Genomic DNA, 20,259 nt, shown 5'->3' with positions numbered 1-20,259 from the left:
TACTTATCATGTGTCGAGGTAGATCAGAAATATTAGTAAAGTGAGAAGAAGTTGAAAAACTTAATTAGCTAAAAAGCTTATTAGAATGAGTCAGGGATATAACTCCGATACTTCAGTTAAAATAATTTAAATAGACTAATTTTAGGAAAAGTAAAGGTAGTATATAAAGAAAAAAGATAAAAGCATTTTTTTACTTTATGTATGTCGCTCTTTATATATAGCAGATTTTACTGTAATCATTTGCCACGTGTTATGCTTTCATTGGAGACTTTCTTGTTGCAAATATTCATTTACATCCACGGCTCCTATCAAGCGATTGCCTCATGTCAAGAATTATGGGGACAGTCATTGACGTGTCAAATGAAGGAATCCAATATGGTACCATGCAGTTATTCTTGAGTCGGTTGATTGATGAACCGGGTATCGGGTCCGCTTGCCCAACAAATATTATCTATTCACCATCATTATTGGTACCACTAAATTAATAGAATTGAAATTATTGATAATGAAATAGTTTCTGTCTATCAGTGGAGATGAAGTGAAAAAATCTGAACAATTGAAGATGAAAATAAAAATTCATTCTAGAGGGAGAGGGTTTTCATCTATATTTAGGAATATATATAGCCTATTGATACTACTCTCCCTCCAGTACAAAGTAATCAATGTCAGATTTAAGCTATTCATTGATCGATAATTAAATTTGTCAGTGATCATGATTCATGAAGGACCACAGATCGACTTGCAAAGGTTGACTTCTCTATATATCCAGCTTCCAGCCCCCCAATTTACAAATAAATACAATTCTGGCACTCCATTTTCCCGCTTTTGACGTCCCATTCACCTCTTCTCTTCCTCTCATTTTTGCTTCGTTCTGCCCCCACCAACCTATTATCAACACTAGCTACCATTTTGAGAGAATTAAGTACAAAAAAAAGATGAGGGAGGAGAGAGGCAGAAACTCCAATTCCAAAAGCAAATAGGGATTGGAGGAGTAATTTTGTTCAATACATAACTCCATAGAGATAATATATATAATTAATATGATGTTTTGGGGTAGATGGGCAATGGATTTTGGATCTTTTGGGGTATCAGATGAATTATTGGGTACTCTTGTGCCAATATTGGTGTATTGCATGGGCACACTCCGGAGTCTACGTTTTGTGTGGATGATCAGAAAATTATAGGCTGCATTCAAGAAAAGAAGAAAATGCGAAGAACCCGGTTTCCAAGCACACCGTTGTTAAAGGCGTGCTTCTTCAACAAACAATTCAGGCTGCTGTTGCCATAATCTTGTTCAAGGTACGTTATGCTATGTTTATGATTTTTTTCTTTTCTTTTTCTTTTTCAAGTTGTTTTGCCACAACAAAGGCACATTAATAAGAGAAGGAGATAGATATATAAAGGGGAGCCTTGTACAACCGCTCTAATAATAATAAGAAAAACTTCTTTTATTACTTTTGCAATCATACTGATAAACTTTAAAAAATGTCAATTTATTGTATCGTTCTTTCAACTGTTTTCAATTTCATCAATCTATTAGAATTTTCAGGTAAATTATAACGGATGGGTGTCAAAATTCTTAAAATACATTTTTTTAATGAAAAAAAAAAAGAGAAAAAAAATTGCAAAGATTTAGGTGTTGGTTAGAATTTAACGGAATTTGCAAAATTACCTATGCCTGAATCTTTGATTTTTTTTTAATATTTTTTTAGGAAAAAAAAAATATATATTTTGAGAATTTTGACAGAATTTAACGGAAATTCCAACTTACGGATAGATGAAATTGGAAAAAATTGAAAAATTGATACACTAAATTGATACTTTTTAAAATTTATGGGTATAATTAAAAGTAACAAAAAATCAGGAGTGGTAAGTGAAATTTTCTTTAATAATAATTAGTAAATTAACACAAAATAACTTGATCTGAACTCTCACCTCTCCACTATATATAGACTTAAAATTCAACAACCTTCATAAATACCAGGAATGTCAACGGTCAAAATACATGTCACAAGAGTCACAAGACAAATACAATTAACCAAGACTCACACATGACAACTTGTTCATGAATTTTTTCCATTGTAATTGCAAAACCTCCTGCTTTCTTGCTAGTTAATGGAGATTCTGGTATAGGTGCAAACAAGTTGGATGAATTGTGTGCACCAAAGTCGAATGAGTCAGACAGTGCATCCTTTATGTCCAACGGTTCCTTCTTGAGACCAACAAAGCAGATTCATGTCCATGCATGCCTTCATCGGGATTTTCAAGATTCACATTTTGACGCACCCATCATGTCTGTATTGCCTTAACTGTTGCAATATTATAGCTTCCAGCCTTCCACAGCGCCTGGCACCTTCAAGAAGATTATCGTAGAATTAAGACATCAAGATTGACCAAACCCTGTCACGACAACTCCCCACTTTATTGTTGGCTGTTTCTTATTGGTTGTGCCTCCATCTATCAGTCTTATGGCCACAACAACAATTTTGCCTGAATGTAACGATTCATCCTAACGATATAATAATATTGCTCGTTTTTTACTTTCTTGAAACAGATTTTTCAAAATGTCACTCGTCCGGATACTACATACTATTGCATCAGTACACTTAATTGCAGAATTTTAATAGGTTCATTGTCATTAAGGCTTTGAAACACGTTGTATCAAGAAGAATGCGAATATATATATATATAAAACATTCTCATTCTCAAGCCCAAACAACGTGGGGGACGTACTTCACACTTGAAACACACTTTGCAGCACAATTCATGTGCCTTTGCCTTCGATTCCAGACCGTCTTAGACCCAAAGAGTGAGAACCTGGTTTCACCACATAACGTCATAGATGAATACAAGCCTTTCGAATTGTTATACTCGTTGCAAGACACAAGAGAGAGACTAGAAATCATTAGTTTTTGAATTACAAAACCATATGAAAGCATGTTACTCGCAAAATCAGCACCACGTACCACGACTATATCATATATATATATATGAAAGCATGGTGAATACGTTGTTTGGATTTCATCATCTTTTTCGCCTAGCTAGCTTCCAATACCCAACATTTCTTTTTCCTCTTGTTCTACAACCCACAATTTCTACCTCTAGCATATTTCTCATATGAGATATGATCTTTTTGCCACTCAAGACATAACTTTTGACCACTTTGCCACATCTTTTTGCCACCTAAGACATAATTTTTGACCACCTTGCTACATTGGCAAGGTGGTCCCTTAGCTAGCTTTAGGATTTTTTTTTCTAAAGAAAAAAAAAAAGTAAAAGTTGCCATATGGGTAAAGGTGGTCAGGAGTTATGTCTTGGGGTGGCAATGTATCAAATCTTTTACTAAGAGATGGGTATTAAAATGATGTACGTGGAGCTTATTCATTGGCACTTGTAACATTTTTTTTTTATTAATTGTTTTGATCATCTATAATGAATAAGCTCTATATCATTTTGGCACCCATCTCTTAGTAAAACATTTAGTACCCTTAGGCCCCGTTTGGTTCGCAGAATAGGCATTTAGAATGGAATAATTATTTCTATGGAATAACCATTTTAATACTTATTTCTCTAAAAAATTAGAGGAATAGCTATTTCTTAGGGTAAAGACTACATTTCCCCCCCCCCCCCCCCCCCCCAAAAAAAAAACTCATTTTTTATTTTCTTTCAAATCTATTTTTTTTAAAAAAAAAAAAAGAAAAAAAGAAGAAGAAGAAGAAGAAAAACTAAAACCCAAAGTGGTTGGCCGACCACTCAGGGTGGTCACACCACCCCCGGAGCAACTGGGGGTGGCCTGTAGTTCTCGTCAGGGGTGGCTGGCCACCACCAGAGTACATCGGGGGTGGCTACGGCCACCTCCGGTTCAACGGTGGGTGGCCAGCCACCCCAATGGGTGGTCCGCCACCCACCAATTTATTTCAATTTTTTTTTTTTGGTTTTTTTTTTTTAATTTGATTTTTTTAGATATATATATACATATATAAGGTAGGGTTTTTTTAGTAATATTTTTTGAATTCCGATTAAAATATGTGAGTTATTACCAAACAAAAGAATATGATTCTATTTCACCACCTTCTATTCCAAAGAATAACTATTCATTTTCCTAATGGAATGACCATTCCACGAACCAAACGAGGCCCTAGTATTTCTCTGCATATAGACTTAAGACTCAATAGCCATCATTGGAACATGATCTTGATCTCAATTTCAAATAAAATGGATATATATTATCCAAATTTTCAAGGTCGTAAATTGAATGCTTTCTTGACAATCACCTACCAAATAATTATGTCACTACATCATAGAGTTCAAACAAGATTATTTATTGTTAATTCAAATGGCTTTTACTTGCAACATTTCTCTCCATGAATTATTTTTCGTTAGGTTATTTTCAATTTAGCCAGTTTGTAAATTAAACTTGGGAATCTTGATTAACGAGACTTTATGTCTGAAAAAAAAAAAATCCCTTCTTCTATTTAACTAGGCCTCATGTATATGTTTAGATGGAGAAAAATAAAATAAAGAAAAGAACAATTAAGAAGGTGGTGTACGTTTATACCTGGAAAAACACACACACACACACACACACACAACATTTAAGCCGTTAATTCAAATTGCTTGGACGTGGTATCAAAAAAATTATATCTATGGATGTATTAGAATTTACAGACTTATTATCCTTGGATTTGTAATGTGATTATGGTGATGAAGGTGGTATTACACCTAAGGGATGTCATTTGATTACAGCTTTGATTTCCTTAATTTTACTAGTTTATGTTTCTACAAAATAGTTGGCAAATCCAAATGCAAGAAGTGAGATCATGACCCAACTAGTAATCTTCGTCTAGGAAGAAAATTCTTGCTTTGATGCTTAATTATAAGTATTGGGGGGGTTTAACATGAGATATAACTTTTTTATCCTGGGTTTTGATGTTATTTGCTAATATTGCAGGTCACAGGAAATGATAGTGGAGCTAGCAACGAAAGATTCATGCCCTTCCCTCTTTGAGCTGGGAACGCAATTCTTCATTGCCATGCTGGTTTTAGACACATGGCAATATTTCATGCATAGGTACATGCACCACAACATATTTTTATACAGAAATATTCATTCTCAGCACCACAAGCTTGTAGTCCCTTATGCTTTTGGAGCTCTATACAACCATCCCTTGGAGGGACTTATTTTAGACACTATCGGTGGGGCATTGTCTTTCCTCCTCTCTGGTATGTCCCCTCGAGCCTCTATCTTCTTCTTCTCCTTCGCAACCATCAAAACAGTGGATGATCACTGCGGATTATGGATTCTGGGGAATATCCTCCATGTTCTTTTTAAAAATAACACCGCCTATGGATCACGATGTCCACCACCAGCTCTACGGTAGCAAATACAACTTCTCGCGGCCATTCTTTGTTTTGTGGGATAGAATCTTAGGAACTTACATGCCTTATTCAATTGAGAAGAGAGTAGGAGGGGGCTTTGAAGCACGACCTAGAAAAGATTGTAAGAGGCAGTGACTATTTGATGGATATATATCCAGTTGATTTATGTTAGAGAATAAAGAGTCGTTGCAGCATATCGAGAATATCTCATTGATTTTCTCTCCAATATCTTTCCTTATTTTCCTACCTGATTTCCTTAATATTTTTCACTTTAATATTTCTTGATTGTGTGAGATGTGCTCCCCTCTATTAGCCTATATATTCATATATTTTGTAATCAAAAGCACTCAATGAAATAAGAAGCAATTTAGTCATTTTCTCTCATTCGTGTTCTCTTCTTCCTTTCTATCTCTTCCATTTTATTTAACATGGTATCAGAGTCCTTTAGCTAACACCTCACGATCTTGGTTTCTTTTTCGCTGCAGCATACTCTTTCAGCTCTTTTATCAAACACCTCTCACCCATCACATGGTTCTGCCTAAAAATAGAGCTTCATCTTTGCCACTCCAAACATCCCAACTCCATCCACATAGAAACTCTCATAGTTTCTAATCTATCTCAGTTTTCATCTCCATCTCCCAAAATTTTCTCTCTTTCATTCAAAATAATAATAAAAAAAAAATGCATATCACAATCCCTTGCCGCAAAGTTTGTGTGCTCCACTGCAGCACCACCTCCGGCGTCTTTTCCAGCATCCTTCCTCGACAACTTCTCCACTGGCCAAGTCTCCCACCTCTGGCACCGTCTCTAGCCACGAATCCTCCAGTTTCCGTGCCTTCTCCATCCACTGTGAACTCTTCTCCTAAGGTCGTCCACAAGTTACAGTTATTTTTTTTTTTTGGTTTTATTTCTTGTCTATCAACGTTTTTTTTTAGTCCATTTTTCTTTTATTTGTTTTGTCTTGTGTTGTACTATGAAGAAGATATTGCCAAAAAAAAAGAAAAAAAAAAAAGAAGGAAATTCTCTCTTTGGCCCATAGCTGGCCCTTCTTTTCTTTGACCCATTGGTGGCCCAATTTCGAGCTTGAGGTAAATGTTCAAAGGCTCAAGCCCATTTAAGCTATTTGTTGGCTGTTTTCTCTTTGGCCAATTGTTGTCCCAATTTCTAGTTTAAGGCAAATGTTCAAAGGCCCAAGCTCATTTAAGCCCATAGTTAGCCCTCTTCTCTTTGGCCAATTGTTGGCCCAATCTCTTGTTTGTGGTAATGTTTCAAAACCCAAGCCTGTCTTTAATTTCTTTTGGCCCATACTTAGCTTTATTTTTAGCCTTTGAGGTACAGTTTACAAACCTGGGCCAATACACACACCAAAAAAAAAAAAAAAAAAAAAAAGGTTTCATGATGATGATCCGACGCAGAAGACAAACTGAAGGAAGTTCCTCCCATCAGTTTGCGGGGGAGTGTTAGAGAATAAAGAGCCGTTGCAGCATATCAAGAATATCTCATTGATTTCCTCTCCAATATCTTTCCTTATTTTCCTACCTGATTTCCTCAATATATTCCACTTTAATATTTCCTGATTGTGTGAGATGTGCTCCACTCTATTAGCCTATATATTCATATCTTTTGTAATCAAAAGCACTCAATGAAATAAGAAGCAATGTTGTCATTTTCTCTCATTCAATTCGTGTTCTCTTCTTCCCTTCTATCTCTTCCATTTTATTTAACAATTTATACACCAAAAGTTTTTTGGACAGTCAATTTTGACCGGTTGTGCTGCCAAATAATTTGTATATACATTAATAAAGTCTATTTATATATGAATACACAATAATAGAGCTCAAAGTTTTGTACGCACTTTTTGCTTATTCGGATGGATTCAATTTATCCAATATGGTTAAATTACACTACGCCATAAAAGTCTTACGTATAACATTACTCTTTAATACTAGTTGTCATATAATAGCTAAATTGTCCTTTAAAGGTGGAATTTAGGGTTAATTTGATTTATCATGATCGTGGGATTGTCTGAATTAATTAAGGCTTATTATTTCATCCCTTAACCATTTGTTTTTTGTTTGCACTAGGGTATTATGATATACTTGAAATTGTGTATAAGGAAATATATAATAGGGTTAACTTCATATGGATTTGCATCAAGTGCAGCGTGCGGGCTTCATGTCATCCTCATGAACAATAATTTAGACACGCATACGGATTTGCATCCTCATTCTCATCACAACCGGATTTGTAAAACTACTGTAATTTTACAAGTGGATGTGTGAGTCAATGGCTTAACAAGTTTAAGCATAATGTCATTTTAATATTTTGAGCCCCTTTTTTATCTTTGAAAAATACCTTTAAGTAGTGTTTACCAAACATCTATTCATGCAAGGTTTTCACAAATGATTTTAATAAACATTATAGTTGTTTCACAAACCACATAGAATAGAGAAGTTTATGTACATATAATAAAAACATCTTAATTTTCTTTACTAAATGTCTAACTCCACATCCCATAATATGGAGCAGTAAAACAGTTCGTATCATGATAATGAAAACATCAGCTTAAAACACAAAACAATACACATCATATTGCATGAGTTATTTCACATAAAACATATACTAACATGCTCAACATTTTTCACATAAAATACTTTTCCTCTCACATAGATAAGTGTATTTATACTTCCACTTGTGACGTTCCACATTATCTGGGTATAGAAATATAGATGTGCTTATATGTATATTCCCACCATTCTTTACACAACACATTTTAAAGCTATGATAGTCATGAACCTATCAAAACTCTACAGTTGAACGTGCTTATGCGGGAGTAATACTAGAATGAGTGACTTCCTAAAAAGTCTGGTTTGGGGGAGCTAAAAGCGAACAATATTGTGTCGTTGGGAGTAGGTCATTATAAATCGTATCATAGTCATTGCCTAGCCAGAGATGGCGGGAGCGTACACAAGTTCATGAGGGTCTCCAGCGGGGACACTAGATCTCAAGATGGGTGATTGTGATGCTTCACATTGTCTTAGTATGAGAATGATGATGTGCTTATCAAATTTAAAGTTGTGATAGTCATGAACCTATCAGAACTCAGCAGTTAAGCGTGCTAATGCGAGACTAGTACCATGATGGATGACTTCTTGAGAAGTATGGTTCGAGAGAGCCAAAAGCTAACAATATTGTGTCGTTGGAGGTGGGTTGTTACACCATTTAACCGCTGGAGTTTGTTAAGCATACTCCCCCACTTAACTGCAGGTTGTGTTTTCTACTATTTTCTTAATCTTATAAATTTGAAATGTTAAGTGTATAACCCAACTTAACCGTTGGGTTGTTAAGTAACGTTATTTCTATAATCCTAACATGGGGTGTTTTGCGTATAATTCTCACTTAATCGTTGGGCTTTCACATGTATTCATAACATAACATCATACTTTATCACATATCATCATCTTTTTCCCAAATTATATTTTCCTTTCAAATCCCAACCTATTTTCATAAATCATTTTCCATATAATACACATGTAAAACATTGTAAAATACATTTATACTTGTATTCAAATAATAGGACTCAAATAAAACATACATATCATGATTTTGTAAAATAGTACATAGTCGGTAAGTTTATTCTTACAACTTAGGCTTGAGTATAAACTTCCTTCGAGTACAAACTTCATACTTTCTATGCATTTCATTATATTTATACCATACTAGATCCCTAAGGGCCACCTAGGACCTTAATTTGGTCACTTCTTTTTAAGCAGAAAGGCCTTAACCTTTATGCCTTGAGTAGTCCTCATCGAACGGGATTCACCTAGATATTGACCAAAGGTTTATGTAAATACAGTCTTCGACTAGATTTCGACCAGAGCTCTATGATCTAACTTTGACTTGAATGGTTGTGAGATTTTTAAATTGTTGTGATTGTCTGCAAACACCTATTCACCCCCTCTAGATGTTGCTTGGGTATTGGGAATTTCAAAACTGAAACAAAAATTAAGCTGAGTTCGAAAAACAAAATCGAAAGATGTAGAATTTTTATTTTCAAAGTGTAAGTGTGCAAAAATCATATTCCATATGGATATAACACATACTAATTAAGAATAATTTGATGATCATGATATTAATCTTTTTGCTAATACATGTGTACAAATATCTATATCTTTTTTCTAATTACATTATATATTATCTTCAATTTATCATCATGATTTATCATAATATTAATTACTAATTATTATGTAAATTGATAACATTTGACTCTAACATCCTGTCTTGTTATATATTCATTTTAGTGGGTTACTTAATTCTCCCATCAATTGCTATTCGTCGGCGGCCGGCCAATCAACTCATTCCCCCATACAATTTTTTGGGTGAATAAAACATAATCGGGATCAACAAAGTAAAAGCAATATTAATTGTAGTGGGAAAGACCCACCTTCTATGTAGTGTCTTTAAAGAAAGATAGTGAGAAAGACCAACCTTCTATGTAATTTCCTTTTCCCTTTCTTTTTTATAAAATATAAAAAGAAAAAGAAAAAGAAAAAGAAAAAGAAAAAGAAGTTATTTTATATTTCATGTATCATATATACTATTATAGAGTGTAGAGTCCAGTCTTTGTTTCCGTGTTGTCTTTTCTTTCACTTGCTTCCAATCCCTAAACACAAAACAAGAATGCTACTTCACAATCGAGCCGATATTATACTCTCCCGAGAATCTGGCAGTTGAATACAGATTTCCTATCCTCTTCTATGCATTTGGATTTGGATTTGGACCCATTTCTGCAGCCTCATCCACAAAAAGAGTACCACCAAAGAAAAAGGCTTCTGTACTGTAGTTTTCCTTACAATCGCGAGAAGTTTGCTTCTAACAACGACGAAACGATCTTCAAGACTCGAAAACCGAGAACAAGAACATGGCCGAGGTCAAACCGAGCCTAATCGAAGCGATCTATGAAGACGACAAGGCTCAACTCCTAACGCACACGAAGAGGCTCTTCCAGAGCGGTTCGGAGCCCTTAGACCGGCGCGTCGTCTCGAAGCTCCTCGAGCTCTGCTGCGCGTCCGACTCGGTGGAGTGCGCCGCCGCATTGGTGAACGGAGAGTTCGGAACGGTTCCGTTGGTGAATGAGATGAACGAGGCGGGGTGGTCGACGCTGCACACGGCGGCCAAATCTCACGCGAAACGGTGCGTTGAAGTGCTGCTCAAGAAACGCGCTCGTACGGACCTGAAGACGAAGGACGGCCACTCACTGCTTCCTCTGGAGCTGTCTCTTTCTTGCAGCAGGTAAAGTCCAAAGAACACGTCGTTTTCGTTTTGCATGTAAATGGTAAAAGCTTAACCGTTCCAGTGAGCACCACAGGTCCACAGATGAACTACCTTAAAACAGAAATTTTTGCTTTTCACTTTTCAGTTTGCTTTTGATTATTTTTTTATATCTCTTCTGCTTTTTTTTTTCTTTTTTTTTTTAAAAAAAAATAAAAAAATTTAAGATCTTCGCTTTTGAATGTCTCAGGATGGAGGTGATATGGAATCCAGATGACTACTCCGTTGAGGACTTGGTCGTTCTTCTCACTGAAAAGGTTGGAAAACCTTCTGCTAATTAAGGCTGGTTGTTTGGTTCCTGAGAAAGCTGAAGAAAAGGAAAGAAACTTAAAGATTTATGAACGATTCTCAAAACAATTAATGAACTCAAGTCAAATATGGTTTTATAATTAGTTCTGTACGCGTCACAATATTCTTTCTTTGGATGAATCGTGTCATATTACTCGTTCCTAAATTGTGAAACTTGTTTTCCTTCTTTTTCAAAAAACAAACACAGCCTAAGTTTGAGAGATGATCAAAGTTGGTTAACTCTTTGTTTGGACCTTTATTTAATTGTTCCTCTCCAGGATTTGACCGCGGTAAGACTTCTTAGTGAGAAAACGAAGGAAATAGCTGAGGTGGCGTACGCAAACTCCGTCCAAGGCCGTATAGTTCCGTTAGCAGCTCTGCTCATAGTAGCGCCGGAGAAGGTTAACGAAGGGGTTCTGGAGTTGCGAGACGCCGACACGGGATCCAAAGAGAAGACGACCGTATACGAAGGCGTGATAAGAGAGGCCTTGTCCTTGGGCCGCCAACCGACGACGTCCAGAGCCGCCAAACGGAGCTGCTCCCCGTCCCAGGGCGAGAACGCCGAGAGGAGGAAGCTCTTGCTGCGCGAGATAGAGTTGCTCCATCTCTTCGGAGCGGTTGCCTCAAGCGGTTCTACGGACAGGAGGGAGACGTCGCCACTGATCCTTGCATGCCAGGTGAGAATCGCGTTCCTTTGAATAAGACAAACAAATTGTCTTTTGTGTTGAACCGCGATTTTTCGTGTCGATTGTTGGTAAGTACGTAAAACATGCGGTCGAATCAAATATAACCTACATATGTATGTATAAAATAATAATAATAATAATAACCTACATATGAGAATTTGACATTTTTGACCTATCAACGGAGTGTTGGTGTGCGCGGAGGATCCACCCTAGAATGCCCAAGTAGGCAGCCCCGTAGGCCGTAGCTCTCCTCTCCCTTTTTTTTTTTTTTTTGAAAGGAGCTCTCCTCTCCTTGACGTAATTGCCCTAATTTCAGGAATTTCTCATCCAACATGGCATTAGAATTGTAGGTTGAGAATTACACCATGTACGGAATGAGAATCCTTGAAATGGTAAGGGCCTATAGTTCAAAATATCCAGGTGAATGTTTTGGATCGAGACATGTAAATCTTTTTAAAAAATTAAATAAATAAGAGTAATGGGGTGTTCATACTACTGTTTTACCTTTTGAGGGTTAGACAGCTCATGGGTATAGTTGGGTTGAGATGATCACTCTTAAGAGGATGGTCGACCACACCTCCTTAATTGTCGCACCCAAACTCCATATTGGGAAGATAAATAATCTATATAGAGTGAGTAAATTACAAAGGCACTCATGCGTGCTAAGTTCTACATCGATTACTTATTAGGTAAGACTAAACTTGACAAATGGTTCTATACAACTCCGAATTGACTAGTTATTTTGGAGTGATAGTACAAATGTAGCTAACGTTTTCTCTGAATTGTTATAAATGAATGTCACGTGGTACGGGCTGGGAACACTACATGACTACAACTTAGAGATTTAAGGAAGGAGAGAGAGAGAGAGAGAGAGTTTGTCACACTTTAGTCTTACACTGGGAAGATGAATAACCCACATAATTAAAGTGGGTATATTAAGAGAGTTTATCAGCCCTTAGTCCTACATTGGGAAGATGAATAGCCCACATAAAGTAGGTATATTTAAAAGGCACTCATAGGTGCTAAGTCATACATGATTCCTTACTAAATAAGAAAGAGCTTTATAAGTGATTCCAGTGAGCTCTAAATTAAGTAGTAATTTTGGAATGATAATGCAAATGTGGCTATCACTTTTTTTGAATCGTTACATTAACCCTCGGGGTGGCCAATGAGCCCCTCACCTCCTACAGTGTAGTCGGCCACCCCAACTACTCTCTTAGAGTAAAATGGTGATCGGCCACTTAAAAGAATGGTTTGGTCATCCCTAGTAACTTTTTTTATTTTTTTGGTTTTTATAAGGTTTACATGATTCAAGATGGTTCATTTTAAATATTTAAATGGCCTGAATCTTAGAACGTACATGCTCTTAAAATTCCTTGAAATTACGGGACTTCAATCCCTAAAAGTATAGCCTAGGAAAAATCCTTTTTTTTTTTTTTTTTGTCATCCTTTGTTTCTCTCTCTAGTGAGAACGATCGATTCATTGATCATTAGAGGTAAGGTTTGAGATATGTTAACAACGTGATCCTATAGTTTATTTATATTAGGCATGATTTATCAACTTTGGGATTGGACGCTTATGCGCGCTGTTCACCCTCTCATGCAATCTGTTTTTTTGCAAATTGTGAAACCCATGGTTATAATACTTTTAAAAATTGTTGTAAGAACAAGCCATGACAAATATGTTCCAGAAAGAAATAAAGGCATAGAAACCTTGTCATTGTAATACTGGGAATGTTATCTGGTGATGAACTCAGATCTATATTGATTAGCAACTTTTAGTTCTTATAGGCCGGAGATGTGACCATCATCGAGCTACTTTTGAAGACAAACATAGATGTAAACGACATTGATGCTGAAGGAAACTCTGCTCTTCATTGGTCCCTTAAGGCGTCTCCTCAGCAGATGAAGTCTCTCTCTCTCTCTCTCTCGTACACACAAACGTACACACGCACAATAGCTTAAAAACATATCATTGCCTTCTAATTCATAAAAAAAAACATATCATTGCCTCCTAGAATTTTGATCGCCTAATTGTATCCAGAATTGTATGGCTCCTTCTGAAGCATGGTGCCCGAGTAAGCCAAAAGAATAAATTGGGGTTGACTGCTTTTCATCTTGCTGCCGCTAAGGGCAACTCACAGGCACTTCAGGTATGAGTACGACTGCTCTTCAATGTATTCCTTTCCCATGTATCAAATTTATTGGCAACCAAAGTTGGAATTTGAATTTTACATCTGAAGGCTATTATTTTTTACATTGACCCAACAGGCCTTTCTATTGGAAGACCCAGATGCTATCAACTACAAAACGGAAACGAAAGAAACTCCACTGTTTTTTGCAGTGAAGAATGAACATATTGACTGTGCTGAGCTTCTTTTGCGATGGGGAGCAAATAGCGAAGTCCTCAATTTGCGGTAAAAAGCATCGATACCTTTTCATAAAGTTGCTCGTGTTATTTTCTTTCTATCAGTTGTGAGGTTGAAAGCGTATATTAACGTCTTTATGTGCACGTATATGTGCACTGAATCTAATCAATTCCAGTAGACAGAGACCTATAGACATGGCAAAGTCTCAAGATATGCGGTTCATGCTGAATCCAACTAATATTAGCCACAGTAAGTTGAACCGTAGCACATTCATCCATTTAAAACTATAATATGTGAATGCTATAGAGATAATAACGAAGCAACGTCTGTTACTTATTAATGTGACTCCTGCATATGATCTCTTATTCTCTGAGTTATATAATGTGCAGTGAATCGTGCTTCGCCTGTTCAACAGAAACGTAGTACTTGTTTTCAAGATGATGAGATGATTTCAGAAACCTGTGATGCACTGCTAATCATGACAGATGAAGATACCACTACGGATAGGTGACTCCCCTAGCTAGAGGATCAAAAGTCGTATGATACTTTTTATATTCTCCAACCCCACCCCACTTTTTCCCGCGGCGGAGTTCTCTTGTGTATATGCTTTCATAATTCTCTACTGCTTGTGAACTTCAGTATCTGCTCAAGAACAAAGGCTGAGATCTGTAAATACTTTAGCTCTCCTCGTGGTTGCGTTAGAGGGGATAAGTGCTTTTATGCGCATGGTGAAAAGAAGCTTCGGCAGATGGAGCAGGGAACACATCTGACTCATTCTCCTGTTGTTGCAAAGGAACATAGACGGAAAATCTTTGTTGGAGGTCTCCCTCCTATGTTGGACTCTGGTTAGCAATCTATGCAAAGCTTTATCAAGTACACTTTTTGAGTTGAATAGACTTTTGAGCAACCAAGCAATTTTGGGATTTAAATATAAAATATTGAGCTTTATTTTACTGTCGTATCTGGTCAGAATAACATAACGTTCTTCTTTCCTTGTTGTGAAGCAGACTCATTGGCTAAAGCTTTTGAAGAACAATTTGGTGCTGTAGAAGATGCTATAGTTATGGGAATTCAAGAAGGAGATGAAATAAAATCTCGAGGATTTGGCTTCGTCACCTTTAAACAAGATAAATCTGTTTCAACAGCTGTTGAAACACACTTTATTATTATTATGGGCAAGCAAGTTGAGATTAAAAGCGTAATCCCAAAATGCCTTCTCACTGAATCCCAGAAACTGTTAGCACAACAACATCAGCCAAAACAGAATAACCAATATGAACCTCAAGCAAAAATACCCAGTGATCAGAAGATTACAGAAAAGTTTGAAGTTGAACGAATGTCCTGGGTTGGTAGATTATGTCAGGGCCAACCAAATACATGTTCCAATGAACTTCAAGAACACATCAGCCCCAGCTTTGACAAAAGTATGCCTGCATGGCTCAGGATTTTCGTGAAGTGGCTGCCGCGCCACTTACATGATCAATCAACATGTTTGAATGAAGGAGATCAATATGCTCTCTCATCTCTTAAAGGTGATTTCAGGGCAACATTTGGCTTGGAACTAGATCATGCCTCTCTCGGCTACTCCAAGCTTAGTGACTTCATGAAATCTGTGCCTGAAATTTGTCGCATGCAGATTGTCCCCATAGGCAAATGTGGACCTGCCACTCATTTGGTCCTGCTGCCTAACTTTCCCATGCCCCATCGTCAATTGCCTCATACACTCGCAACGCCCTGCACGCCATCTAGTGATCCTGATTCTATTTCCAAACGTGTTCAGAACCTTTTTCATGGGCATCAAAATGATAGCTTCATTGATGGCAGCACTGAGGAGGCAAAACCAGCCCATGAGTGCCCTGAAGAGAATTCAGCTCAGAATGATACATTGCCTGGTGTGCATCTGAGGTTTCTTGAATTCTTGAAGCCAGACCCTCTCTTCCATGGTCGACCATGGCTACAAAATGTAAGTGATGTTGATGCAGAAGACGCTCATGGTGAAAGAAGAGGGTGTATAGAGGGGGTTAAAAAGAACCATAGGCATCAAAAGAGACATTTGGTTTTGGAGGCCCTTTGCAGAAAAAGGAACAGCACATCGGTTTTCTTTCTTGGCGACTTTGATTTTTACAAAGTAAGCAGTGCAGTAAACTAATTTCACTTTTACTGATGAATTCATGTGCATGACATGCATATCCAATGTTCATGATAATTTGGCATTTAATAATAACCGTGCGGGCCCGTGGGTGGTGTATGCAGGATTATAAGACAAGCATCATGAAGAGGAAGTGCTTTGCGTGCAACCGACGTGAGATGTTATGGGCCAACTTTCCATGCCGACATTTGCTGTGGTGCGATGATTGTAAACTACAGGCCATCTGGACGGCTGGCGCTTCTGAGCACAAATGTGTGGTGTGTGATGAGAAAGTACTGAAAATTGGTTTACTACAATCGCCTGAATTTTGTCAGCGTGCAAGTCATGGTCTCCCCAATGTTGAGGAGTTCCCACCTTTCAATCCTAATCATATACGAAGGTATGGTTATGCAAAACTCTAATTCCTGAAAGCATATGCATGCATGCTTCCACAATTAATTTTATCATCTCACCTGAAAATTTTACTCACCATAACTTTGTTACTCTTATTAATTATTATTCTTTAAGCTACCTAATGTTCTTTTTTCTTTTCCTCTTCGTAGTCCGTACAAGAAAAAGAAATGTCCATTGATTGGTATGTGATGGACTTGTTGCATTAATCAGTGTCGATCTCTGCGTAGCAGAGAATAGAATATGCTTAAAACAGTATATGGGCATCTTTTGTGTACGTGAAATACGCCCGGAGAAGACAAAATGACAGGGGAGATTGGCAAATTCAGTACGACTGTACAAACTTGTATCCCCTCTCCAAAATGTAATCATAGCTCTTTTGTGCTGAAAAATACAGACCTCACATTAATATGAGACTGTTCAACCCTACTGCTCTTTATTTACTATCCGGTGTATGCGCCTCTCCATTTAAAGTGAAATAGAGGTGAGTCAAAATTACATGGTAAATATCTTATTTTGTTGTATATATATATATATATATATATATATATATATATATAGTGTTACGTCATTTAAATTTTTTAAATAACATGATAACATATTCACCATTAAATAAATTTAATTTTGACCATCAAATGATTCTTCTTCATTTCACTTGAAATGGTAAAACAATCTCTATAATATCATGCATACTGTACAATTTATTTCCGTTATGCCATTCTTCATAAATGGCAAGCCTGTCCCCTCCATAATTTTATTTTATTTTAAAAAAATTGTATACTGTTAATTATGTTGAAGAATTATTCAGATCTTTTACTTTGATAATTTTATTTGGCATACACTCTCTGCGAGCACTCACAATAAGTTTCAATCTAAATTTAGAGAATCAAGCTACTTTTTGTTTTCATATTCAAATACATTTCATAATAACTTCTGTTGTCTTTTTTTATACTATTTAAATATTTTTTCTTCTTCTTTTTTTGTTTATTTCTTCTTCTTCTTTTTTTTTCTTTTCTTTCCAATAGTCATATTTTTCAACGCCTATATTCTCCAATCTAAAAAAGAAAGTAAATAAATAAAAGCTCTATAGGCTCAAGATTGAGTTAAAAAGAAGAAGAAGAAGAAGAAGAAAAAAAAAGAAAGGAAAAACCAGAAACAAAACGAATATATAAATAAATAGAAAGGAATTAAGAAACTTCATAAGCCCCTCACAAGAAAAGGAAAGCCGGTCTTCTTGTTTCGTGAATTGAATGCGACCAAAATCCATCTCCCCCCCTCCCCCCTTTCATTAGAACTCTCTCTCCTACAAAGACAAGAATGAAAAATAAGCTCTTATTGCTTTTAGATAAAATGAAAAATAAGCCCGAAACGAAAAAGTTTTCAGATAGTAATATCCATCATTTTATTTCCGACCCCTAATATTTTCCAAAGGACCAAATAGAACCAGAGACTACATAAACCTTTTTCAATCAACGTGAACAAGTCTTTCCTGGAGATGAAAAAGTGCATAGTGGGTCTGGAGAAGCTTTTAGAGAGAGAGTTCAGTGTGAGATGAGTTCACCGGAGGGGGAGGCCTCATGCTTCCCCCTCCCCACGCTGGTTTTCCCCTAGCCTCCGTGGGCTAGGGTGGCTTTTTGTCCCCCCAAAGTTAGATCCCTCCGAAGGTGGTTGTTGGTTTTTCTTTGCTTTTGTTGTTGTGTGTTGGTGCAAATAGGAGATTTTCTGGTCTAGGTCCGTGATGAACGGTGGGTGTTGGTGGTTTCTGACAGAGATGTTGTCAAAGCTAGATCTACAAGACTCGGCTGAAATTTTTTCAACAACGACCTTTCTGTTGTGGACACCGCCCTTCTCCGGTCATGGTGGTCATTCAACGAGTCCATGTGGTTCGCTCCTGTACGGCGCGTGACCAGCACGCGCTGGAGGTTTTCTTTCATTGGTCTTGCACATGTGGGTCACCGTTTGCTTCTTCGGTCTCAGACGATGACGATCTGAACTTCAGAAGGTCGTCCGACGCAAGGGGGGTTCCCAAAGAAGGTGTGTGCTCTACATGTGCCGGCTCCGGCAGTGATTCTTACGGTTCTTGTTTCCGAAGGTTTTCTATTTATATTTGGTTGTATATTCTTGTCTTTAATCATAGTCTACCATAATGGTAGCTGCTTTAAGCTAGGTTTTCTAGCTTTGTGAGTAGAGAATATTTTTCTCTAATCACTCCTATGGCCTTTGGGCTTTATTGTTCTTCGTCTTTGGGCGTTTGTAGCTTTGTATTTGGTGCATTGTTTCTCTGTATGAGTTTCCTGATTGTATTACCCCTTTGGAGGTGGTTTCTCAATAATGAAGACGGCACTTTGTTCAAAAAAAAAAAAAAAAAAAAAAATTTCAAGCATCAAAACGCATGTTGAGAAAAATATACGGAGTAAACGAAGACTCATAGCAAAGAAAAAACTAAGAAGTAGAAATATCCAGGAAAAGAAAAACATAACACAGAGCCTATGTACAAAATCTAACTCTTGTATTCAGGTGCTGAGAAAATGTCGAAAATGAAAAGAGAACCAAGCATGTGTTCTACCACGGAATAATAATAATAAAAAAAATGAAATAATATTTAAATGATACAGAGAACATTAAGGAAAATTATTGTGCAATGTCTTTGAATCAGAAAGCACAAAGTAGCTTAATTTTCTAAATCTAGACTGAAACTTAGGAAAGCTGATGTGGTTTTCTAAATTTGGATTTTGGCCTTTATTTTGTTGGGATATCTCATTGTGTTTAATTGCATCAATGGGGTTTCTGCCTTTTGTGTACCAACGGAGTGGAAGAGAAAGGAAGAGGGGAAGAAATAAAAAAAGGCTTAATAAAAAATAGAAAGACAAGGGAGAGAAATAGATTTTGTGAATAATGAAAGGATGAGGAAGTTATAATGTCGAAAACACTAGCTGAAATGCTGAATGGTAGTTTAGAGAATATGTAGAGAAGGAAGTTTTGGAAAACGAAGGAGAATACAGAGAAACTGCTGAAAATGGTCTTTACATATACATTCAGGAGATGCATCTTGTATCCATGCTTCAAACGGCATCTGTTCTAGGGATTGACAGGTAAAAAGTGAACACGCCTACTACATCGTTTACAAGTCCAACACCCTGCTTCTTGTCGACAATTGACAGTGAAAACGCAATAAAATTCATTTTTCCCGTCGGAACACTAGATAAAAGTAGCCAATATCAAACAATTGAGAACTGCGCCTAGCTAGTAAGCCCAAATCAAGCTCAAGTAAACAGAAGCCACGCAAACAGATTAAGCCCCAATTTGACTATTTATTTCTCATTTTTATCTGTAATTAGTAACCTAATTATATGCTACCCATCTCAAACTATTATGAAAATCTTGATCTACCAAAGTTTCCCCCATTTCTTGTCTAGCTTCTAAATGGCAAAAAGAGGCAAAAGTAAAGGTCTTCACGCATTAAGAGTATAGCACAGCCATCTTCTTGTCTATATTTTCAATGATAAAACAAGAATATCTAATTTTCTATCCATGTCTTGTCATGAAACGAGCAATAAATAGAACAATAATACAAAACATGCATCCTACAGAAGGTGTAAGCTGGCTAATCACATGATTCCCAGTACTTTAGCACTCTTGCTTCTCAATGAATAACCGAAACGAAATC

At 36.8% G+C, this 20,259-nt stretch overlaps 2 protein-coding genes and 1 pseudogene across 2 annotated transcripts; all 3 read left to right on the top strand.

Annotated features, from left to right (window-relative positions):
• Positions 1-1,064: 1,064 nt before the first annotated feature.
• On the top strand, positions 1,065-5,514 carry LOC133860565 (sphinganine C4-monooxygenase 1-like; annotated as a pseudogene).
• Positions 5,515-10,034: 4,520 nt separating this feature from the next.
• LOC133860563 (uncharacterized) lies at positions 10,035-10,991 on the top strand. Its single transcript, XM_062296145.1, has 2 exons — positions 10,035-10,671; positions 10,901-10,991. Exons 1-2 carry the CDS (start codon positions 10,301-10,303, stop codon positions 10,989-10,991), a joined length of 462 nt encoding a protein of 153 aa, XP_062152129.1. The 5' UTR covers positions 10,035-10,300.
• A 79-nt stretch (positions 10,992-11,070) lies between these two features.
• On the top strand, positions 11,071-17,011 carry LOC133860562 (uncharacterized). Its single transcript, XM_062296144.1, has 11 exons — positions 11,071-11,090; positions 11,207-11,675; positions 13,476-13,594; positions 13,729-13,837; positions 13,956-14,101; positions 14,229-14,302; positions 14,443-14,560; positions 14,693-14,898; positions 15,058-16,181; positions 16,307-16,581; positions 16,745-17,011. Exons 1-11 carry the CDS (start codon positions 11,071-11,073, stop codon positions 16,782-16,784), a joined length of 2,700 nt encoding a protein of 899 aa, XP_062152128.1. The 3' UTR covers positions 16,785-17,011.
• The last annotated feature ends 3,248 nt before the right edge of the window (positions 17,012-20,259 follow it).

Source organism: Alnus glutinosa, chromosome 2 (genome assembly GCF_958979055.1).
Source record: "Alnus glutinosa chromosome 2, dhAlnGlut1.1, whole genome shotgun sequence".
In the NCBI taxonomy this organism is placed as follows: domain Eukaryota; kingdom Viridiplantae; phylum Streptophyta; class Magnoliopsida; order Fagales; family Betulaceae; genus Alnus; species Alnus glutinosa.
Note: the sequence above shows the minus strand (reverse complement) of the source record. Positions and strands in the feature narration are given on the sequence as shown.

What these genes read in the sequence shown, in the direction of transcription:
- LOC133860563 (XM_062296145.1), top strand. Translation starts at nt 10,301, where the DNA reads ATGGCCGAGGTCAAACCGAGCCTAATCGAAGCGATCTATGAAGACGAC. An exon ending in CTGTCTCTTTCTTGCAGCAG is followed by an intron (nt 10,672 to 10,900) that starts GTAAAGTCCAAA and finishes TGAATGTCTCAG; the next exon opens with GATGGAGGTGATATGGAATC.
- LOC133860562 (XM_062296144.1), top strand. Translation starts at nt 11,071, where the DNA reads ATGAACTCAAGTCAAATATG. An exon ending in ATGAACTCAAGTCAAATATG is followed by an intron (nt 11,091 to 11,206) that starts GTTTTATAATTA and finishes AAACAAACACAG; the next exon opens with CCTAAGTTTGAGAGATGATC. An exon ending in AGCGAAGTCCTCAATTTGCG is followed by an intron (nt 14,102 to 14,228) that starts GTAAAAAGCATC and finishes AATCAATTCCAG; the next exon opens with TAGACAGAGACCTATAGACA.